Source organism: Sebastes umbrosus, chromosome 14, assembly GCF_015220745.1.
Source record: "Sebastes umbrosus isolate fSebUmb1 chromosome 14, fSebUmb1.pri, whole genome shotgun sequence".
NCBI lineage: Eukaryota > Metazoa > Chordata > Actinopteri > Perciformes > Sebastidae > Sebastes > Sebastes umbrosus.
This window is the reverse complement of record NC_051282.1, coordinates 9228851-9254534: the sequence shown is the minus strand read 5'-3', so window position 1 is coordinate 9254534 and position 25684 is coordinate 9228851. Positions and strand designations below refer to the sequence as shown.

The following is a 25684-nucleotide window of genomic DNA, read 5'->3' as shown; positions in this document are numbered from 1 at the left end:
ATGTTGCAGCATGTGCCTGTAATGTAGTTCTGTATGCGCAAAAGCAGTTTTACAGTGAAATGGATGATTACAGAGCTGTAGTGGTGCAGAGATTTGTATCATTTACCATCTTGCAGAGGGAGACTGCAGACATTCATGTTCAAATCTTTCACGCAATTTGTTGTGAGGCTCGTGTTCCCTGATTTCTCCCTTTAAAACAGTACCATGCCAATTTAGCATTGCACTCCTCTAACATTGGATGGACAGTTTAAAAAAACATAAAAATCAATGCAGCAGAACCAAACATATATTTTTTGTTTTTTTCTATGAGTGCATACTGCAGCTCCCCTTACAAAGTATGTACTGTTGAATGCAGTATGCACACAGTACAATTGGGACATACTATGTTGTCATAACATTGCGCCTTGAACTTTGACCCTTTTGCTCATATGTGTGTCAGAATAGCCAGAAAAGCATGCTTACTGCAAAATGTGACCGGATGTAGTAGGACATCATGGTATTTTTGGCATACATTCATGCATTTTACATACTATGTATCGGGACATACTAAATATTTTTCTGGCGTACTAAATAGTATAGTAATATGGGTATAGGAACGCACAGATCGTCTGTGTGAGGCTAATGGTGCCTCGAGCCTCTATCAGAGATGAGGAGCGGGCTGCAGAGGTCTGGTGGCTCACTTCTTTCTAACTCCACACCCCCCAGGTTTTATTTTATTTTCAAATTTGTATTTTCAGCCCCAACTGAGACTGACTCAAGTGACATCATGTGAGGCAATGTTGATCAGTGGGGGAAGTAAAAGTCCTACATTAAGTATGGCACTTTAGTAAAGTTTTTTTTGCAAAATATACTGTAAGAAGAAATAAAAGTACACATAATTCAGAAAAATGCCCCTTTGAGTGTCATACTACATATTAGACTATTTATTTATTTGTTTATTTAACAGGGACAATGGACAATCATTGACTGTCCATTTACAATGGCTATCTAAGTTACTGTAGGTCATAAGGATACAGTATATACACACACACACACACACACACACACACACAGATATATATATATATATATCTGTGTGTGTGTGTGTGTATATATCTATCTATCTATTTATCTATCTATCAATTTATTTATTTATCTACATTTAAACCTGTTTCCACCATAGGTTCCAAACATGGGCCACAGAGGCTCGTTAGGTTACGCGTTCTGTAAGCACGTGATTCGCTGATGGATGTGTCAATCATGCTGCACCTGCAGCCGCCGCTTTCCCGCCCCCCAGCTCTCAGGAGCCAACGGTAGCCTGGCCTGGCCCGACACCACGTCCGACTGTCTTCCAGAAAAAACAAAACAAACGCAATGTGAAGATAAGGAAATACGTACAAACGACCGAAACTATCTGATTAGAAAAAGAGTCCAGTGTACCACTAACCAAGAGACTGCGTGCGCTGTTAGCACAAAGCTAACGCTACCGCCATTGTGCCGAAAGAAGCAGCACGTGCTAGACCTCAGACGTCAGATGTGAAGAGGTAAGCTTTATTTGCTCTCAAGTTGTTGTTGTTGTGTTGATGAACATGCTCGCGCACATTTCATGTGTGTGTGCGCGTGTCGAATGCACATGAGAAAGAGGTGTAGCACTGGTATTATTTCGAGTAATTAGCTGAAATTGGATTATGAATTGGCTTGGACTGGAAAATAGCTATATGTAGGTCTATAGCTATACATGATGCTGTCATGACTGCTGGAACCAGGTTACCAGAGTTAGCTACTTTATGCACACACACTTGCTGTTTTATTTGCATATGGATGCCTGCATACTTTAATGTTGTTGACAGCAGCATTGCTATTTGCCTTATGTGTATGGAAGATTGGCGCTTGGAGCCGCAAAACATTTGAGCATTGTGATGAAGGTAACACAGCTTATAGTTTAAGTATATAGTATATAAGTCTAATGTAGTGAGGGCCAACGTGCAATACTACGGAGTATTAGGGCCACATTGAGGGGAAACAAATCAGAGATTTCCAGAATAAAGTCATAATATTACGAGAAAAAAAGTTGTAATATTACGAGAATAAAGTCATTATATTACGAGAAAAAAAGTTGTAATATTACGAGAATAAAGTCATTACGAGGAAAAAAAGTCGTAATATTACGAGAATAAAGTCATAATATTACGAGAAAAAAAGTTGTAATATTACGAGAATAAAGTCATTACGAGGAAAAAAAGTCGTAATATTACGAGAATAAAGTCATTACGAGGAAAAAAAGTCGTAATATTACGAGAATAAAGTCATAATATTACGAGAAAAAAAGTTGTAATATTACGAGAATAAAGTCATAATATTACAAGAAAAAAGTCAGAAGTTAACTAGAAAAAAATCCTAATATTAAGAGAATAAAGTCATAACTTTACGAGAAAAAAAGAAAATAACACGAAAATTACTACTTTATAATATTATGCCTTTATTCTCATAATACTACTATAATACTAATCTCAGATTTATTTTTTTTCCTCAATGTGGCCCTAATACTCCGTCGTACGGTAGACCTACAACAATGATAAATCAAATTGAAAATGTAAACAAAAAACAGTTATTCATTTCCACTGGCCTTTGTGTGTTATTGTCGGTACATTGCAAATATAGGGGAGGCATAATTGTTTTTGTGTGCTTGCGCCAGTTCCAGCAATCTGAACCCAAACTCTAGCCTGTACCTGATTCTGTATTGTGTTGCCTGTTGCTGCTCACCTGTCATGCCCCCCTTGGATTTGCTTGTTTCTGTCTGCCTTCCTGTTGCCAACCTGTAAACCTGTTCCTGACCATTGCCTCAAGTCAAATTCCCTTCATCCTACCTGCTTGCCTTGCCTTAGGTAGCCTTTTTTTTGTCTGCATTTGAGTCCTCATCCCACCGGATGTGTCAATAGCTGTCAAATAAATGTGGAGTAAAAAGTACAATATTTCCCTCTCCAGAAACTTCACACACCACCGGATGACTTTAATGTACCTTTCTGTTGCCTTCACCTCCAGACTATCTCAGTCATTATTTATCTCTTTACCTTATTTTCTCTCATTCTCTCTCCTATTTCCAGCTCACAAACCTCTACTGTCTCATTCCCTTTCTTTCTTTCACTCTCTCTACACCCATTTCTGTTTGTTTTTCTAAAAACACTTTTTTTCTCACAAGTTCACTGCGAACACCTGCAGAGTCCAACACTTCCACAACAACACACTGAAGATTTTTATAAAGACGTGAAATAAAATGAAAAATAAAATAAATCGGTACGAGATGCAGGGATGAGAGAGAGAAGGGAAGAAATGTGAAATAAATGACATAACTCTTCTTAAGGCTGCATCTTTTCCCCCTTGTTACAAGAAAACGCTGAAGACGCACACTCACTCACACACACTCACACTGATCAAAGCTTCTCTCTGTACAAACCACAGGTGGTTTTGTGTGAGATGATACTTAATATTTTGTTGACACTACGACAAATTTCCAAAGTGCTTGTTCTCATTAGACTGGATCCGGATGACAGCTCGGATAGTTTTGCAAGTCGTCTTTAATGTCTGCGTCAGTTCTGAAACCGCCAGACTACAAATTATTCGTTTCTCTTCCACCGCTCCTTTTTTTAGCACAATTGGAGATGATCATATCTGATGTTAACAGATAGGGTGTCGTCAAAAAGTCCCGTTCAGTGTGTAGCCTATTTAAATAATTTTTTTTTGTTGGAGATAAGAGAGACTATACTGTCGGTGCTGGGAAAGAACAGTTGGTTTGAGGGGGCGAAAGAGCGTTATAGCGGGGCCAGTGTCACGGTGCGTGTTCACGTCTGTGGGAGCGGGGTGAAATCATTTATCAGGAAATTGAGTTATTGTTGAGAGAGAATCATCTAATTAGAGAATTTGAGGTTATTCTCTGCATACAGAGACCTCTTGAACACACATCGACAGTAATTGACCCTTTTTGTGCTTTCGTCAGCTTTTCTATAACATGATTCATGTCTGCGCTTAAGTCCTAATGATGAATAATCAGGTCAGTGAGTGCCACATGTATCATTGTCATGTCATTCTAGGACACGGAGAGTAAAATATTGTGGTAAGGCTCAATGTGCACAACGTATATCCTATGCTTATTGAGTTTTGATTTATTGAAATTCCTCTAATATTCAATGAGCTTCTTAACATTAGCAGAACTTGTGAAGAAGTCAAAATGCATGATGTTCACAGAAAATGGTTCTTCTGTTCCAACCCTGTCCTCTGGAAACTATCATTTACCAATATATATACGATGAACAGCAAATTTGTTGAAAGAAACATAATGGGATTACATTTTCTATCAACATAATGAAGAAATGTAGTTAATTAAGGTTTTCTGACAACTCTCAAATGTGTTTATACTCTGAATGTATCAGTAAGATGTTCAGTGATGACTTATTTCATTTGTTCCCCGCCAAAATATCTGATATTGCAGTACAATCATCTACTAGTAGTGTGTGATGAGCTGGCAGGCATGAGGAATCACAGGGGGATTTTCAAAAAAGAGGGTTTTATTTACCCCGAAAATGAAAGATACAATTTACAAAATGTGCAGCAAAGTTCTGGGCACATGAAATAGGTCAACTAAACTCAGGCTATGCTAAGTTAATATAAACTGACTGTGTGCATTCCAAAACCCATACTACTAACTATATTATTACAGAAAAAGATTTAGTATGCACAGTATGTAAAATGCAGTATGCCAAAAATAATGTTCTAGTATATCCATTCGTATTTTGCAGTATGCAAGCCGGCATGCTTTTCAAGCTATTCTAACCCACAATCCTCTGCACAGCACATACAGTACATGAGCAAGAGGGTCAAAGCAAAGAGTATAGAGGCAAAGAGACGAAACTCCAGCCAGCATTTTGGACTGAAAACGCTTATTATATTAATAATATTACATTTTTCAACACCATTCATTTTGGTAGACAATAGAAATAGAAATCATTTTGTTTTACTTTTGTACAGCACTTTTTAGGCGGACGTTTTATCGGCGTCCGGTAGTTGCGTTCAGTCCAAAAGGGCGGAAGCGTAGATCTGCTGCTGGGCGTTGATGTTACAATGGAACAAACTATTGACTTTCACTTCTTTGCAATATGTCCTTTGGTCAAAGTTCAAGGCGCAATGTTATGAAGACGTAGTATGTCCCAATTGTATGCATACTGCATGTAGTGATGTTACTTGCTATGCCGAGGCTTCGGAGGGTGTGTCGAGTAATCCCAGGAAGTTTTCTGTGAAGTGCGTATTGAGGCTCGTATCGGTTTAGACCAATGACGTCATCGAAGACGCCCGAAGCCGAAATACAGTTGAGAATTTATTATTCCTGAATAAAAATGAAAAACGTCTCCCATCTATTGACTTTCACTTCTTTGCAATATGTCCTTTGGTCAAAGTTCAAGGCGCAATGTTATGAAGACGTAGTATGTCCCAATTGTATGCATACTGCATGTAGTGATGTTACTTGCTATGCCGAGGCTTCGGAGGGTGTGTCGAGTAATCCCAGAAAGTTTTCTGTGAAGTGCGTATTGAGGCTCGTATCGGTTTAGACCAATGACGTCATCGAAGACGCCCGAAGCCGAAATACAGTTGAGAATTTATTATTCCTGAATAAAAATGAAAAACGTCTCCCATCTATCGTCTTACTATTGTTGCACAAGCACATTCACTGCCCTCTGTCCGGTTAAACCACTGCCTCATATCTGGAATATTTCTGCCTGTTTTACACTCTTTGACCAGTAGGTGGTTTCGTGTGCCCATGAAACCCAGATGAAGCCTCGTGAAATGAACCCTTTTTGCGAACCTGTTTGCTGGTGAGCTCCAGAGCTTCATGAAGCTTCATCTCGCCATCACTACATACTTACAAAGAAAAAGTATGTGATATGGAACACAGCCTAAGTAAAACTGATTAAACTAAACTGACCCAACAAACTGGAAACAATGGGGAGCTAAACACTGATCAAACCATTTTTTGAAACAAAGGGGTAACACAAAGACAAACACTAATTGAATAATAAAAAAGCACGACAATCAGAATAAATACTTTACTAATATAGTCTAAAGAAATAAACAAACTCTCTAAACCCCCCCATGATGTGGCAGGCACTTGGTACATTCTGATTGGCCACTTCCTGTATTTAAGAGCTCTGCTTTAGGGGCCGCATGGCCTGACAAGTTGCCCCTTCAGCAGCAACAACCAGCAGCGGCACCCTCAGCACTGGTGAGGCAAAAGAAATAGAAATTAGAATGATTTAATTCAAACTGAAGTGTGGCTGTACTAAAGTGAACTAAATGTCAGTACAAACAGAAACTTATGTGCTGCTAACAATCCTAAAAAATACCATGAGTATGGTGTGTGAAACCAAAGCTACAGTATATGCATCACCAATTCTCTGTTTGCTCATGTATGTGCAATGTGAATGTGATATGCATGAGGTCAAAAGGTCAATAAACCCAATGAGGAGAAAAAAGACAGCAGATTTTGCCATTAACTAGGATTCTGGCTCAGGCCCCTGCTTGACAATGACATGCCCAAAATGAAGAGTGTATCTCTGCAACTACAAGGACTATTTGAATAATCTTGACATTATAATAAACTAAAAGCACTTGTGAGATGTCTGCAATCTTCAGTATATATGTTACTGGGTATATGTAAATGACGATTGAACAAAGTATAAATGAAAGATTTCATTTCAGCCCAACAAAACTGTACACTTTTAGAGTGAATATCCCTTTGAACTGATGTAAACCATTTCACAACATCTGAATAATACCTGTGCACAGACTGCTGCTAATAAAGTGAAGCAGAGCAAAGTTAGAGATGTTTGAATAGAGACATGTTAAGGCAGAATCTTCAAATCGGCCATTTGGGTACCATCTGTATCATTTTAAATTTCCTCACGTAACTGTAAAACTCATTTAATTTCATTTACATGTTACTATTGGTATTAATTCTATCTGAATACGACTGTTTTTGGCTCTGTACGATGACTCATCCACCAGATGGAGATCGTGTTTTCACATGGAAGGCTGAGGATAGGCTGTTCGATGCTGGAGGAAGGCAGACTGCAGAAGCTCCTCCATGGTTGGAATCGATTCAGAAACCATCCAGAGACATCGGAGTAGCCGTTAGCAGCGTTGACGTGCCCTCGAACACAACCTGGGATGACAAAACAGCAAAGGTAAGACATCATTTATGGTTATGGCTGTATAAAGTGAAGTTTATTTTTTCTCTTCTTCGCCTGCTGGTTCAGTGAGTTTTGGTTGTAGAGTTCTAAGACTGAGAGTCTCAGCTTTCATGTAAACGTAGTGAGTGTTGCCCTAGGTGACGTGTTCCCTTATTATGATGAACATGTTGTACAATAATTTAGTTTGAGTCAATTCCACATACACTGTCCCGCTGATGTAAATACTCACTGATGCGCCATGAAAATAGTCTCCAACAAATACACTATTTACTCCTGTTTGTGTAACATCTTAAGAAAGAATTTATTACTGTAGCCTTTAAATAAAAAGGAACAGTTAAGATTTACATCTTCAGTAGGAACCAATGGGTTTACTGAGCGCCACAGAGAGAGACGGACTAATGCATTGTTGGTTTTGGTCTTTTCGTGGGATTTGTTGGTAATAACAAAACTATAGAATATCCACTAAATCCTTTAAGACAAAATGTGCTGACCATAAGAGGCTAACTTTTTTCTCCGTGCAATATTCATATGATTTAGCCCCAATCTTGGCACAAGCAAAGTAAAGAAAGAAAAGTTAAATTTGTTTCCGTATTCTGCCATTCTGAGGTCATCTTGAGCCAAATTCAGGTCCTCTGATAGGTCCGTCTGATCTGTTTCACAGATGTTTCGTCTTGTGTCTGGTTGTTAATACAGAAATTATAATGGCAGTAATGATTCTGACAATCGGAGACTCTCTACTATAGGGGCAGTGTTTACCTCTTTAGCACATAAGGTACATTAGGGACACTGGAAAGCCCCAGTGCAGTGCTGTCTGTCTGTGCAGAATGGATTTCCAATACATACATGCGTCAGCAGAGAGAGGGGGGTGTGTGTGTGCCAGGCTGTTTAACTCAGTGTCAGGCCTACCACAGATACCTACAGCGCAGTGCAGCGTGTGAAAACAGAGCCAGCAGTGATGCTGCACACTGGCACGCAACAGTGTTTTTGTTTTCTGTGGAGAAGTATAGTGTCCCATGTGACTGCATACAGTGTGTCTCAGTGGTTTTGATTTTGGGAACGATAAAGGAAGATTATTTGCGGGTTATTTCTTCGATCACCACCTCGGATTGTCATCAGTTGTCACAGTAAACTATCACTATTTCCTGCTTCTTGCTGTTTGAAGTACCAACAGTTTTGCACTCAAATGCGTCATCCTCTCTCTCTCACTCTCTTCCCTCTTCTCTATCCTCCTGCTCGTTATCCTGATTACCGCCACAGCATCAAAATATGGCAAATACTGGCCTGAAAACTGCTGCTGTCATGCTATAAATTAGGGAGGTTTTGTGCCTACAAGGGAAGAGATGAAAGTGGATGAATAAACAGGAATCCGCCAGCAAACCAAAGTATTCCACCTCCTTTCTTATTAATATGAAAAGACGTGACAGATTGCCGTGAACGCGTGACGTTCGCTACCATTTAGACATTGTTGAATGCAGTGTTAACGTCGTGGTTGCACGGGAGACGGTTGTTATTGACAGATGGTTGAATGCTCTCAGGATATTCTCAGTTTCTGTTCCGCTCTGTCGACGGCATGAATCGTGTTTAAAATCTCACTGACAGGAAAGTAAATGACTGTCCTCTCTATACCCTTGTAGTATTCCTAACAAAATATCACATTTTAATGGAGCCTGTCAAACAGAATGCCATCTCTGTTCGTTTCATAGCACACGCTCCTCCGCCCTGTTTGTTTGGTCGTGTTAATAAGACACTACAGTATGTTCTTAAGGCTGTTTACTGACATGTGGTAATTGGCTTGTAGAGAGGGATGCTATTTTTCTAAGCGGTGACGGGGTGATGACGTTGAAAAAGCGAAATGATGATGATTGAGAAATGTGAACACACAGTGGCTCGGTCTACGCAGACCGTGACGTGTGTGTGTATATAGCCCTGCTTCATATTTTCCTCCTCTCCATCATCTTTCTGATGCCTCCTCCTGCAGCCTCACAGACCGTCTCCTCCTCTCACATAATCTTCTCCCACTCAACAGTTGTTGCTGCGCTCAGTGACTCTTTTAATTCGAATATGATTCAGGGTTTAACTCTGAAGGGCTCTAGATGGTCAGAAGTTCATTTGTTGATAAGAGCAGTAATGTTTTAATAGCAAGTGAAAGTAGTGACTCTAGCAAACATACACTTGGTGGGCCACTTTGTTAGGTACGCTTGTACAATCTATTGCAATTCACCACAAATTCTATCTTTTAAGGAGCTCATAAAGTTCCCAAATTTGGTGACGTTGTTGTAAATGTGTAAATTAAATTATGTGTTTATTACTGAGGTCATAGTTAAAGATGATGTACTGGACTGCATTATATTAAGAAATGCTTCTAATGTTTTGTTCCCCCTATTTACATACTACATGAGGGGGCAGAATATTAGAAACACTTCTCAATATGAAGTAGTCCAGTACAACACCATGACCTTAATACTGAAACATAGAAATGAATTAAAGGCAGGTTGGGCGATCTTGAGAAACTAGCAATTAGGGTGTAATGAGAATTTCAACTAATATAATAAAAAAAATGTTTCTAAAATCTTTACCAACCCTGCCTTTAACACATCTATGACCGTGTCAGCAAACATTACAGGCATCATAGAAGTTACTTTATGGCAGAACAGTTGTGTTGGATTGCATTACACTATACAGGTGTGCCTAATAAAGTGGCTACTGAAGGTAAACTGCTGGTGCTTCTAATTGAACGCAGCATCTGATACAGTGATCTTGCAGGAAGTTGCAGGTAAATCAAGTGCAATTCCTACAGCCACATTCATTTGTATCCTCAGTATTATGAGCCCACAATTAATCTTTTAAAATAATTTAGAAGTTGAGTTTTGATAATTAGGTTCCCGTTTATTTGTGGAATTTCAAGATTACTGTGACTTCCATTGTTGTTGCCATGACACAAATGTCTTCATTTAGGTCCACATTACTGCACTGACCTTCAGTTAAATGTGACCAGTATTTTTTCAAAATTACACTAAATTGGGTGCTTGTTGCATTTAACATTCTCTTATTATCTAACTGGAACAAGACAAAATTGTAATGGCAAGAAATTCAAGAAAAAAAACCCAGTAGATCCATCCCATCAGCATATTGTGCTCATACCAGTGATGAGAGAGAGACTGTCCTACTTACAGATATTTTAATTGGCTGCCTTTCATTTTTGCATGTGTCTCATGTCATGCAGCACTGAGACGAACGGTTCCACACAACAGACGCAAAGCAAAATGCAAATGGCATGCGGCTGAATCGATGCACATCAACAGACAGCCGAGCAGTAAAACTGAACACACATGCATGCACACACACACACACATTTCTCCTGCATATGCCAATGCGGCATACAGGGTGAGAAAATGCTGATGCAGCGTGTGGTGGGGGGGGGGGGGAACGTGATAATGGGGCAGTGGGGCCGAGCGTGGCGCGCCGAGAAAACACTCATCAGAGCTATTAGCATCGGCGTGACCTCATTGGCTGCTGTGACGACAAGCTGAGCTCGCACTGATCACGTCTCTGCAACAGCACAGAGAAAGGCAGGACGAAGCGGCAGTGTGTGTGTGATTACAACCAGACGACAGAACACGCCAACATGCTAATAGTATCAACACGTTAACAACATGGCTACAGCGTGCTTCTCAAGGTCTACACATCAAACCCAAGAAGCTCATGCTAATGTACATGTTAAGTTATTGGAGTTTAGCGTTAAAAGTTATGTGATGTGAGCTAATTTATCAGTTTTTTTTAAGTCAAACAATTATCCGTATCCCTTAAGTGTCATTGTAAAACTAAAGCTTTAAATTGCTAGATTTCAAGCTCAAGCCTCACATTTGAGAATTTGGAACCAGTGAATGTTTGGCATTTTGTCTTAAAAAAATATATTTAATCGCATGTTAATGATTAATCGCAAATTAATCAAAGATTTTTTATCTGTTTAAAATAAACCGTAAAGGGAGATTCGTCAAGTATTTAATACTTAAATGTAAACGCAAACGTATGTATATATCTATTATTGGAAATCAATTAACAACACAAAACAATGACAAATATTGTCCAGAAACCCTCACAGGTACTGCATTTAGCTTAAAATAATATGCTCAAATCATAACAGGCAACAGGCAACAGGCAACAACAGCTGTCAGTGTGTCAGTGTGCTGACTTGACTATGACTTGCCCCAAAACTGCATGTGATTATCATAAAGTGGGCATGTCTGTAAAGGGTTGACTCGTGGGTACCCATAGAACCCATTTACATTCACATATCTTGAGGTCAGAGGTCAATGGACCCCTTTGAAAATGGCCATGCCAGTTTTTCCTCGCCAACATTTAGCGTAACTTTGGAACATTATTTAACCTCCTAATCGACAAGCTAGAATGACATGGTTGGTTCCAATGAATCCCTTAGGTTTTTTAGTTTCATATAATACCAGCATCTTCACTCTAACTTTAAAACTGAGCGTGCTACAACCTAAAAATCGCAAGTTGTGTTAATGCGTTAAAGAATTGCGTTAAAACACGTTTTCTACTACTTTGAAAATTGAAATAGAAACTTAAAAGCAACACGTAAAATTGAATGAAATGTTACGTTCTGAACACAAATTTCTTTAGGTTTAGGTAAAAAAACCCAGGTATATTTAGGGAAAAAGGTTGTGTTTTGGCTTAAAAGAACTAAATTTAAAAAGTGAAATTTAAGGTTGTGAGCACAAAAACAACCCTACGTTGTTGGTGTCCCACGGGACGCCAACCCCGGTCTCCAGATTGAAAGCTTTTGCTCTCGTCAAAATTACCACGGTCACTAGAGGTCACTGTTGTCTTCTTTTATTCCTTCTTTTTGTGATCGCCCATTTGAATCGATGATAAAACCTACTAGTGGGTGTAGCAGGCCCCTTCTCACCCACATCTATGAGGCTTATAACCACCGTTAGCGCCCATTTAATGACCAGATAACAGTCTAACCGGCTGGAAGTGAAACATTGGGGTTTATCCTCTGATGTTGATTTCACAAAGAAGCCAATACCTCCATCCCATAAGCCAAAAATATGACATTGCAAGAGAAAATGCGAACAGCGTAACATGTCGGAGACATGAGAGAGTGTGTTTGGTGTGTTAAGGAGTGGTGGCAAAGAGTGAGATAGAAGAGGGAGGTAAAATGCAGACGCTCTATATTTAGCAGAGGAGCTATTGTTTTCTGGCTGGGGGGGGGGGGGGGGGGGGGGGGGTTGGGATGGGAAAGGCACATGGCTTGCCAAACTAAGCTTTTTAGTAAACCTATCCAGAGGGCACAATTGCTCAGCCATGCACATGCAAATCCACATACAGATGCACCAGACCCCCCCCAGTATATACTGTATATCAACATTCCACATGTACTGTATGTGTGTGTGAGCTCCTCTCCGCCAAGTCATGGCTGGAGCTCATCACATTATTCTGATCATTATTCAGGGGCTGACCTTATCAGTGTGTGATTTATTGCTGACTCCAGTACAGTGTTATTATCATCCCCTCCAATCTCCCAGATCTGGTGGCCTGGCACCTCTGTATCTTTTCAGCCTTATTTAATGAGGATTCTGAGACGGCATATAAACACCATGATAGAGGAGGATTGCAGAAGGTGTGTGTGTGTTTGTAACACGCAAACATTCACAAACACATTCACTCACACTGAGAGAAGCATGTGTGCTGTCGCAAGTGCACCGTCATTTAACGATAAGGGTGCCCGCTAAAGTTTCTATTGTAAACAAACATCAGCGTAAGTCTCAGAAAAAGGCTAAAGTTCCGTTGCAGTTTTTTTTTTTTTGCAGAAAGTGTTTAGTTTTTGCAGCTCACAGAAGTTCTATAGGTCAACAAGTCCCTCCAAATTAAATGACAGTTAGGGCTGGGACGATACACTTATATCTCCCGATTCGATTCTATCACGATACTTGGGTGCCAATTCGATATGTATTGCGATTCTACAAGTATTGTGATTCGATATTATGATTTATTGCAATTTTTGTTAACTTTTTTAACACTAGACCAGGGGTCAGCAACCTTTACTATCTAAAGAGCCATTTTAAAAAGAAAAAAGAGAAATCTGTCTGGAGCCGCAAACCATTTGAGCATTGTGATGAAGATAACACAGCTTACAGTCTAAGTATATAGTATATATGTCTAATGCAGTGAGGGCCCAAGTGCAAAAGAGAAAAAAAGTCGTAATATGACGAGAATAAAGTCATAACTTTACGAGAAAAAAAGAAAATAAGACGTAAAGTTACTACTTTATAATATTATGACGTTATTCTCATAAGATCACGACTTTTTTTCTCTTAAACTTATGACTTTATTTTCATTATATTACGACTTTTTTCACGTAAACCTATGACTTTATTATCATAATATTATGACTTTATTCTTGAAATCTCAGATTCATTTATTTTACCTCAATGTGGCCCTAATACTCCGTCATACCGTCGTACCATAGACCTACAACAATGATAAATAAAGATGAAAATGTAAACAAAAAACAGTTATTCATTTCCATTTTTATAAATCCACAGGGAGCCACTGGAGAGGGGCTGAAGAGCCGCATGTGGCTCCGGAGACGCAGGTTGCTGACCCCTGCACTAGACCATGGGAAAAAGTTGAATCATACACTTCTAGAGACTTTTACTTTGGAAACTATTTAAATTGATACATTAAAAATGTTTAATTTTCAGCATGTATGTAGTCAGAGATGTCCTGAAGTCAAATATATCAGTCTTTTTTTTTTTTTTTCCAGCAACACAATAGAATTAATCGGTGAAAATTCTTAATGTTAGTTAAACGGTTAATTATTAACATCCCTAATATTGACTGTCATCTTTTCTTGTAAAATGTCCGGTGTAATCGGTAACACCAGTGTTGTCACAAGTTTATTTAGTAACCAGTGGAAAAAGTTCCTCACCGTGACATCCCTATTAGTCTGCTGTCTCAGAGCTATAGAGGTATACTGTAACTGCACTCAGCTCAGCAGCATCGCTGGATCCGGAAACGGCATCTAAGATCGATCGCCCCGGAGTTTTCCCCTGACACGTGTTGTAGTGCTAAATGAGCAAAAAGTGGAAGTTGGGTAAAAGTTGCAGCGATGTTACACATGCGGTGTCATTAGCATTGATCATTGGCCGCTGTAGTCGATGGCTGGGTGGCACCACCCACGACTCCACACAGTCAGCTGAGAGAATCAATGGTCGGCCGCAGCCTGATGTTACATAACACGGGAGAGAGAGAGAGAGAAAGAGAGAGAGAGAGAGGTGACCCGAAGGGAGCCCTCAGTGTTGCCACAGGAGGGTTATCAGTGTCTAAAAGTAGCACTCCTGGGTCGGCTGATGAGGCGGTGAGTGACAACTGATCCTCATTAACTCCGCGATATTTGTATTTCTTCTTAGAAACGTGAGAACCCCCGGGGGGAAAGAGAGAGAGCACCGTAAGCTATTACACCGCGTCGCTGACAACAAGCGACATGAATGTGGGAGGCAAGCCTGTTGAGCTTTTATAAATTGACTGTGATCCAGACAGGAAAAAAAATCAACAAAATAAACTGCTTGCTTTTCACTTTCTCCAGAAGTCAGCAGAGAGTAGTTGGCCACACTAGGAATTAAAAGCTATACAATACTGCAACTTTACGCCTCGAGGCATGAAGTGTATTGTTAGTCCTGACGCTCAGTTCGGGTTAGTTCACAACGCTCGTCTCTCATCGTGATGAGCTGTCTACTTGGGAGACAGCATGTAGCCCGAGGTAAGCCTGGGAAAGCTGTCGGTGAATTTAAAATAAGAAAACAATTACAATTTGAACAGGTGGCTTGTCTACTTCAATCCAACCTTAATGGTTTTTTTTTACTGCTAACTTAATGTTTATTTACTGCCTCTATCTTCAAAAATCAAATAAAAGATTTCACTCCAAATAATTAAAGGTCATATAAACACCAGATGACAATCGTTTCATTGTAATGATTGTTTCATCTCAGAAAGATCCCCATCCTCCTCCCTTTTTATATCGTCTTGGTTTCCATGGAGACGACTCGTTACTCGAGGGCCACCAATCACGTCTCGGCATGAGGGGCAGAAGGGTGCGCCGTGTCTTCAGGTTGAGTCAGGAAAAAGAGGAAGAAAACAGACGACTGATTCATCTCTCTGACCCCGACATGGATGATGCTTCAGCCAAGTGGGGCCAAAGAGAATAATCATCAAGATATGAAAAATAAAAAAAGGTTGTTAGCATGGATGAGACAGCAAAGAGAGCTGAAGGCGAAAGAGGAAAAAGGGTAATGGACTGTACAGTTATCCGACCTTGAAATGACCTGCAGATGCTGGAACACAAAACAATGTACACACTGCGACATGTGTCACTGCTGCTGCTATAAACAAATGTTAGAGGCGGACTGTTTTTTCCTATATTTGTTGTGGCAAACAGAGGCATCAAACCGTATTATCATAATTGCACTGGAGAGCAAATCAATAGAGCATGGAGCATCGCGTCAGCCTGCGAGGAGGCAAACTTGCAATTTTCTATAAGTTTCCCAGTCTCTTGCATCCACTTCTTCTTCCAGCGGTACTTTCTGACTGATGACAGAAAATCAATCCTCACACACACACAGAGAAGATGAAACCTGGTGTTTCTGCGCTGGCATTCAACGCACCGAGCAACACCACTCATTTTAGAAATACACACCTCTTATTATGTTATCACTCAACCTTCAGCAGGTAGGTGCGTGAATGAGCTAGACTAGATTCAATGGATTATATTTTTGAGATAAGAAAAATGTGAATTTAATTATTTTTTTGTTAGATGTTCAAAGAAAAAGCCTTCTTTCAAAACAATTTCGCTACAAAGAAAATTAGGTCACAATGTCCCAAACTTATTTGGCTCAATAGAGATATTTTCACTTGTGTTTTGCCTTTAATCCTCTACGGGTGAAGTTCTACTATTTCTTTTTATTTCTTTTTCTAATTACACCCCCACGACAACGTTGTAAGGGGTATATAGCGCGCCGCGTGTCCTTCCATCCGTCCTTCCGCCCATCTTTCCCTCTGTCCTTGTTTCCGGAGTAGAACTCAGAAACTATTTAACATAGGAACTTCAAATTTGGTCTAATGTTTGACAATGTGGTTTAGTTGTGTCTTTTTGGGGGTTAGAAGTCCAGGGTGCCCTAAATATTTGATAATAACAAGCTAGATTGTGCTCAATAGACTAATTCCATTAGTTCCAAAAGGGTCAAACCTTTGGCCCTACTTTATCAGGGGTCAAGCAGTGGTCATGCAGGGGGTTAGAATAGATTTTATTGAGTGTGTTTGTGAGTTTCTAACGGGATTTCCGGCGGGTCAGGGGGAGAGAAAAAGTCACGGAACGCATCAAAAAATCCACAGCCCCTACAGGTGCTAGAAAAACTAGTCATCACAAACAAAGCATTATTAGTTTAGGCTAAATTTATCAATCAGAGCATTCAATAATCATTCAGCAGCGCTGATCAACTATGAATCAATATTCTGTTACTGTAATGCCTATTTCTCACCTTTCAGAATCATCTTGTGGTGTACTGTTTAGCTGTAAAATGAGGAAGTTTGCTCCGGCTAGTGGGCTGGGTGCTTGGTATTTTCCTCAACTGATCGCAACATGGCTGCCGGATCACACGCTTTCTCATATTACAGCTACACGGTACACTACAATATAGGGATGCTAATTTCGAATTTTTGTTTTTTAACCGATAACCGACCCTTGTTAACCGATTATTAACCGACAATATTAGTGCATCGCCTGGAGCGGTGCGCCAGCTGCAGTGTATGAGCTCAACAGACAACTGAGTCCCCAGTTCACCGTCAGGAGAGTTAGCAGCCACGATGCTGCATGTAGTATCGAGGACACATGCAGCCACTTTCCCAGTAAGTCTCCACTACACCAGTTATACCTCCTTTGCAGCAGCGTCTAGACTCTGGAGGATCCTACTGTATGTTCATGTATATGCTTTACATTAATTGGATCTAATCACTTTGGCCATTGCTAACCGAAAGAAATATTGTTATACACTTCCATTTGAGTATCCAGTGAATCCCACATTGTTTCATATTGCAGAAGAGAGAGAAAAGGAGGGCGATTTATGATACAAAAGCCACAACATTTAACCACGATGCCCCTTCAATGCACCGTTGTGAGTCACATAAATTGAGGCGATTGGATTGAGTCCTTTGCATCAATTTTTTTTTGTGTGCGCGCAAAACCAAAGCAGGCACCCACCACTCTTTAAACCAGCCAATCTCCTGTGCACTGACCCATTCACGCACGCCAACCTGGTTATGTTGGCTGTAAAGCAGCCGGCAGGAAAGTGCCGGAGTGAGAGCATAGGAAATGAGATGGCTTTTAAAAATCAATGAGAATATCAAATAGTGCTCGGCTTCTCCCTCCGTTTGCAAAAATCTTAAGAAAGAATCTCCTAAACTGGAGCTCGCTTCTTTTACTGCTGGGGAAAAAAGAGAGCCTCGGGGAAACAGTTTGCAATGCTGTGTGGATAAACGGAAACAAAATTAGTGAGTCGCACAAATGTGTAATACAGCTGCAAGTCTCAAAGAGGACTTCTACTGTAAATATCAGCAGGGTTGCACTTCTGTCTACTGAAGGCGTCGTAGAGTTAATACAGAGACCAAAATAATAGATAGAGAGGAAGAAAAACACAGAGAGAGATTGATAGAAAGTTGGATTCAAGAAGCATTTAATTGCTAATTAATAGGATAATGTTTGGGCTGCAACAAACTGTAAAGCCTTATGGGACCTCTACAGTGCTCCTTATGGCTCTGCCTTTAAACTGCCTTTGGAACACTAATTAATTCACATCCTGCTGCTAATTAATTTGCCACCGCTAATTAAACTGAAAGGCACCTTCTTTTCACCCAGTCCTCTCTGTCCCTCAGCTCCTCTCCTCTTCACAGTTTCTCCATCTTGGTGCTTTTTCGCCCCCCACCACCCCCTCGACATCACAGCTCATCCAACAAGCTGAGCGCTCCCTCTCCCCACAGTGTCTTCACGGCTGACAGCTGATGCTATTATTGTGCTAGATGCCCCTCAGCTAAAATGTGAAACATCTTGCTATTTGTACCTTTTTAAATGGTTTCACCAACAGGGGGATTGTTAGCAGGATGTCAAATATAATCACTCTCTAAATCCAAACCACCACACATTCAACCTCCCGTGTCCCACACACAGACAATCAACGGCGGCGGCGTACGTGCCAAATGGCCTCCGAAATTACGCAACACTTGTTTTTTCCTTAATGATGAAAAATACTGCTAATCTCTACCCTTAAAAACACAGCTGTTTAAAGAAGAGAATGTCTTCCGATGAGTCACGAGTCAGTCCGTAACGTGCTTTACTTTCATGCCTGTAATCATTTTGTCGGGCATCATGACTGGATATCGTGCTTTGAAATGTATCGGTGCACTGTGGTTGAACTGTAGGAAGGAAGGAAGAAAGGAAGGGAGGGAGGGAGGGAGGGAGGAAGGCCCACTGAGGGCATACTGTAGATATATATATACGTAGATGCCGCATAGGCCTTTGGATTGTACGTCAACGTCGCCATCATACGTATAAAAAAAACTCATTGAAATTGAGAAGTGTTATGTTGTAGTGCTTTTTATCCAGAAAAACAGCAGCGCCCCCGTTCACCTGTATGTGTTAACAGGCCAGTCCTGACTTCCCCCAGTATGGCGACGACGTTGACGTATCACAGCAACAGACTGAAGCGGCCAATACGGTATCTCTATTTATATATACTGTATATCTATGACCGAAAGATCCTCAGCCTTGCACATGAGCCTTGATGCGCAGCTGCTGATTTGTTGTTGTGCCATACGTTAACTGATGAGAAGAAGACTGATGCACGGGGATGCTGTGTATTTCTGGCGTTGCTTGCACGAGCTCAGTGCGAGTTTAGTTCCCCGTGTGCTCACGCCGGCCTCCTGACCCCCTCCTCAATAACTCTGTCATGGAAATGTATTGCATGTCAATTTGACCAAGGCCCTACAGTATATATCCCCCCCACATCCACACGGGAACTAATGTGCATAACAGTGCATGACAGTTCAATCTCACATGAACTCGTATGAACCTCACACCAGCTGGATGGACGGCTTTTCAGGGAATTTATTATAAGTCATGCAGTATGACATGGATTTCATAATAACCAATTACAAGTTAGTATCATTTATAATAATTGAAATGACCTATTATATTGTCAATTTAGTCTTCCTATTGATCCATAATGAGCATCTAATAGATCTCCTCACACAGCACACACACATACAGTAGCGCAGGGTTATCTTAACCCGGGTTACCAGCTGGCTAACTGTCATCTCATGGTCACATGATTCACAGAGACAAACTGTGTTTTTCAGCATACAAGCAGATCATTGTTTCTAAATGCTTTGTTGCCCTGATGTGGGCTAACTAGTGGCGTTAGGAACCATTTGAATACTCAGTGAAAATACCTTCTCATCTTGTGCTGAGGGGCAGTGAAAGTAAAATTTACTTTTTTTTCCAACTTAGGTCATTGTTTCAGTGTCTCCAGAGACACTGCTGGGCACAGCTGACACAATTACATACAGCGGTGGAATATAACTAAGCACTGATTTGAGGTACTTCATTTTTTTAGGTGCTTTATTCAATTTTATACAGTTTCATACTTCTGCTTAGGATTTGAATTAGAGGGGAACCAGAGGAGGCTGAGTTCCCCTACAGAGACCTGAGCGTCCCTGAAAACAACAAAAGTTTGATTTGGGGGGGGTGGGGGGGGATCTTGAAAAACTGATAAATCATCAACCTTTATATTATAGCTTTTCTAATGCTACAGTAAATGACACAGAGTCTGAAGCACATAAGACCCGCTGGAAATCCTCCACCAGAAACTCATGTGCACGCACACTTTGATTCTCAAAACACACTACAGACGATGTAATGTAAAAAACTGTCTAAAATATGTTATTTTTTTAATGTCATTTTATTTTTTTCCCTACAACCATCTGGCGACCCCCCCAGGTTGAGAACTACTGCAGCAAACCACTATTTGCTATGTAAAGAGAGTAGAGAACGAAGCCACTGTGTGTTGTAATCTGAGTTTCACTGTGCTTTGTTGACATCGCCGGGCAGGCCGTGCGTACCTTTTTAGTGCGTGTTCGTGCCTGTGAGCGTGCCCCACTGGCTAGCTCATGGCCACCGCTCTGCACTGCTCTCATACGGCGGTTACAGCTGATAACGCCGTCCCGACCAACATTGTGGAAGCGTAGCAGCACCCACACTCCGGCCCCCCCCCCAGGTAAACACCGTTACCTCTATTAGCAGTGTTGCCTTTGTTTTTCACTGCTAGCACCGTTAGCTGTGAGCTGCCGGCTTAGCCGTGAAGCAGCTCAATACTTATTCTACCACTGATTTTATAATAGAACCTCATGATGTATGACTACAAAATCCATCGGACCAGCTGAAACATTCAGTTTCACTACACTCCATATAACCTATGATAAATGGTAAATGGACTTGGACTTATATAGCGCTTTTCTAGTCTTCCGACCACTCAAAGCGCTTTACACCACATGTCAGTATTCACCCATTCACACACTGATGGCAGAGGCTGCTAAGGTGCAAGCTTTGCCCCTCAGGATCTAATCTAAATACTCATTCACACACCGATGGCTATGCCTCCGGGAGCAATTTGGGGTTAAGTGTCTTGCTCAAGGACACAGCGACATGTGACCTGGAGCAGCCGGGGATCGAACCACCGACTGGTGGACAGGCTGCTCTACCCTCTGAGCCACAGCCGCCCCCTTATATTTATATATATATATATTTTAAAGGGGACATATCATGCTCATTTTCAGGTTCATGTTTGTATTTTGGGTTTCTACTAGAACATGTTTACATGCTTTAATGTTCAAAAAATACATAATTTTTTTCATCCTGTCCATCTGCTATACCTGTATTCATGCTCTGTCTGAAACGCTCCGTTTTAGCGCATTTGCAATGGCAACGGAATTGCGTTGCTAGGAAAGAGCTTGGGTCCATGTGCACTTCCTGTCAGCTGATGTCATTCACATACACTGCAACAGGAAATAAACTGGGACACATTTAGTATGTTTACGTTTAAAACTGTGAAATGGTCTAAATATTGTTATATTTGTGACATCACAAATGGACAGAAATCCTAACGGCTTGTGTCAAACGCACAGTTTCTGAATACAGGCTGTGTGTTTTTCTCCATGGATTGAATGTTTTGATACTTTCACAGTATTTATATATCAATTAAAGCTGCTTTATAATATAAAAGACATGAAAATTTAAATTTTTTACAATATGAAACCTTTAAGTGAAACTTTATTTTGGTGAACATACCTTAATTGTCTATTGTCAACGCAGAAGAAAACTGAGTGCAAACATACCTTTGACTCCTCCACACTGATATGAATGGACTTTGAACATAGATCCAAATAGGTCCAATAATTTGTTAAAAATATCCTTTTAATGTAAAAAAACCAAAAACTTAATTGACCAAATGCACAAATGAATCTTCTCATAAGATGAGACAGTTTCTACATGTTGCTCTGACATGTTTAACCTCTCTTTGACCCTAAGGAACCGTCATAAAACACATCGTCGCCGTAGTTTGTTCACCCATGTAATTGGCAGCGGTTTTACAGCTCCTGCAACAGATCTTCAGTTTGAAGTTCAAAGTAAATGATCTTCCAGAGGATCAGTGTAGTGCTTCCCTGTGCTTTAAATATCCATCCACTTACATCAATACCAATTATGACGATGATTATGATGATAAAGGATTGTGCTGCAGTTCTCTCGGGCTACGATGATGTGATTATATTACCGACGACAAAGATAATGAAAGTCATACACTATTGATTACGGCTGAGATAAACCTGTACGGTGGTGGTGGTGTAGAATTTAAGGCCTCACTCTGCAGGAGAGTGTGTGTGTGTTTTACTCTGTGAGTCAAGCATCATTACAGAGAGTACAATGACCTTGTAAGGGTCATGAATGATGGTATGGCTCTAGGGGTTAACTGGATGCAAAGAGAGAGTGTTTGTGAGTGTGTTTGTGTGAGTAAAAGCAGACATATACCATGTATAAACATCCACAGCATCAAAACACCTTCATCTGCTCCATATAGAAATGTCATATGGTGTGAGTGTCTCTGTGTGTGAGCGTGAAAACTGACAGAAGGAATGTGTGATCACATAATGATGTCTGGTATTTTAAGATGCGTCTTAACCAAGTCATGTGCAATCTTATATGTTTAATTAATTTTTGTTTATCTATTTTATTGTTGTGATTAATCTTGAGTTTTTATCTGTAGATTCTGGTCCTTTGTTGCATTGGTAACAGGTGAAACAATGAAAGTGACGTTCACCGGCATATTTTCTTTCTTTTGAGATCTTTTCAGAATCCCAGACAAAACCATCCCAGTCTGCTCAAACACGTCACCTTGAATGCTATGAATTTCTCATGACGGGTCTGATAGAAATTTCAATTGAGTATTTGCTCTTTGTGATGTGTGTGCACTGGAATCCACTGGGAGATGTCAGGAAAGAGAGTCTGCCTGTGAAACATCTGCGTTAGGACGCCTATGAGTGGCAGATGTGGCCTGTGGACTGCTGTTTTTTCACTGTCTTTATTTTCAAAAGAGGATATAATCCTTTAGGGAGGCCTCAATAGTAATCACAGGAAATATCCTAGAGCGTTAACCCTTCAGAGATATTCTTTGTCATTCACACTTCTCCTCCAGGTAAAACCTGGAAGACCAAAAATAGCCTGGCGCAGAACTGTGACGGAGAAGAACTTGGGGGGATGGGGATGGGGGGGGAGGCTCGACGCGTTGCCAAGGATAGGGAATGACGGAGGGAGCTCATTGTGGCCTTATGTTCCACAAGGGACAGGGAGGATTAACTAAATTAGGAATTTTAAGCTTCATTTATACTTCTGCATTAAGGGGTTACACCATCCCCACGGCAGCTACGTGCATAAGCTCCGAGGGCTATATGCCATAGCTGACGTGTGCATTATACAGAAAGGTGTCTCTGTTTTATTAACTTACCCTCATTGATGTAAATGGACTGGACATTTTAATAGAAACACCTGTCCCATATAATGCAATACAATTCAACAGCAGTACATCCTCCAAAATGACCGTACAGTTAAATCAACGCCCAAAGGTTTTAACAAAAACTGAACATTATAACCTTCATGGATTTATTGCAGGACTGTTGTATTAGACTGTTTTAGTTAGGTGTTCATAATATACTGGTAACTGAGTTTAAGTAAAGCACGGTACGACCTTATCACTTTTGTTACATCGGTCTAGTGTTGCCGTGGTGATATCAACGGTAGAAATCATATGCTGAACTATTAATCAAAACCTATAGCTCTAGGGATAGCAGTGTTGACTGGTCCCCACTTTGCTCCAGACTGAAATATCTCAACAACTATTGGATGAATTGGCATTAAATTCTGTTCAAACATTCGAGGACCCCTGAGGATTAACGCTACTGACTTTTATGATCCTCTGACTTTTAGGTTTACATTTCTGGGTTTTGGTCTATTGACTATTGGTTACCATGGAATTTGCTACAGGTATCCACAGCCTCATTAGGGTGAATTGTAATAATTTTGGTAATCTCTATAAACAGATTTTGCATTCATGGGGGCGGCTGTGGCTCAGAGGGTAGAGCAGGTTGTCCACCAATCGGAAGGTCAGTGGTTCGATCCTGGCTGTTCCAGGTCACATGTCGATGTGTCCTTGAGCAAGGCACAGAAAATTGCTCCCGAAGGCATAGCCATTGGTGTGTGAATGAGTATTTAGATTAGATCCTGATGGGCAAAGTTGGCACCTTAGTAGCCTCTGCCATCAGTGTGTGAATGGGTGAATACTGACATGTAGTGTAAAGCGCTTTGAGTGGTCAGAAGACTAGAAAAGCGCTATATAAATGCAAGTCCATTTACCATTTCCCATTCATATGTAGGCAGCGGGGAACAAGATTTTGGAAATGGAAGCGTTCTGGTTTCCGTTTGCAGTCGAGCAGGCTTTGGTTGAAAGCAGGTAAACAGTCTTTGTGGAGAGCAAGAGAGGTGGAACGCATTCACCGAAATTCAGTCTCGGAACCCACCGGCTATCGTCTGATGATTATTTTGCTTTTTATTGGTTTCAAATTAACTTGTAAACTGGCTACTTGTGAAACAATCCGGTCATACACGTCGTCTCTCAACTCCAACTCCTGTCTCGCATTTCAAGTTGCTAATCGAACTGTAAACAATGAGCAGAGCACGGAAAAGTAAGTCTTGGCACAGATATCCGCTGGCTTCACCGGAACCCCAGAAATACAGCTTCTTGCCCCTAGAGGTTTATCTGTCGTTAGACCGATAGCCGATGGGTTACGAGATTGTAATTTTGGTGATCCCTTTTACTTTTCATTAAGTGCCATCATCATGTCAAGATTTTAAGTTGTCCAATACTTTGGTTTATGCCCAGATATATGTAAAACCAACGATATTCCCATCAGCCTCAGCTGTACTTTGTATTTAGTGCTAATTAACAAATGTTAGCATGCTAACACTCAAACTATATATCACTATACAACACTATATATAGTGTTATATTCATGTGAAACAATCCATCCTACTTGCATATATCCTGCTCTGATCAGGAGCTCTGATGCCTCAGCAATTACTACTTTGGAACCTGATATGTTTTGTCCCAGTGCCGTGTAAATGGACTCATGCATGTAACCGTATACAACCCCAGGTGTGAGGCAGCCACTGGGGTCAGATTGAAATGTCTGGGTGCAGGTGTATTGTAGAGCAGGTCAATTGTAGACACTCAGTGAAGGTTCAATGTCATGGCGATACGCTGAGCAATGCATCGACGCTCATGCAGTTAGTGTTAAAGAGGACCTATTATGGTCATCTTCAGGTGCATACTTGTAGTTTGGGTTTTCTACTAGAACATGTTTATATGATTTAATGTTCAAAAAATGCTTTATTTTTCTCATACGAGCTGTGCTGCAGCACTTGTGTTCAATATCTGTCTGAAACGCTCTGTTTGCGCTCCTGCCCCCACACCCCGCCCACTGCTCTGATTGGTATGCTGGCCCACTCCGTTGTGATTGTTCAAGCCGACCAAACTCTTCGGACTCCCCTCCAGCTCCGCTCTAACTAGCTTTGTTTGAGGGCAAACTTGCTGTCAGGCAGGCAAATATGTTACTTGGTGACATCACCACGTTACGGAAAAAAGGCAGGACTTCAATCAGGCCATTTCAGGCAGTTCAGGAGCAGTGTTTCTGTGGGGGAGAGTAACTCTCTTTGGCGTGGACTTCGGGCTTTGTAACTTTGCAGACCTTTTACATGCACAAAAACTATATAACACACTAAAGGAAAGGGA

The 25684-nt window shown here is 40.8% G+C and overlaps 1 protein-coding gene across 2 annotated transcripts in view; it reads left to right on the top strand.

Moving 5' to 3' along the window:
• Positions 1-1411: 1411 nt before the first annotated feature.
• The window catches only part of LOC119501941 (protein shisa-8), a 171326-nt gene continuing 147053 nt past the window's right edge, over positions 1412-25684 (top strand). For both annotated transcript variants that reach the window (XM_037792716.1, XM_037792715.1), the window contains exons 1-2: positions 1412-1523; positions 7033-7211. In XM_037792716.1, the coding sequence (XP_037648644.1) occupies positions 7195-7211 (17 nt within the window). In that variant the 5' untranslated portion in view covers positions 1412-1523; positions 7033-7194. The remainder of the gene's footprint in view (positions 1524-7032; positions 7212-25684) is intronic.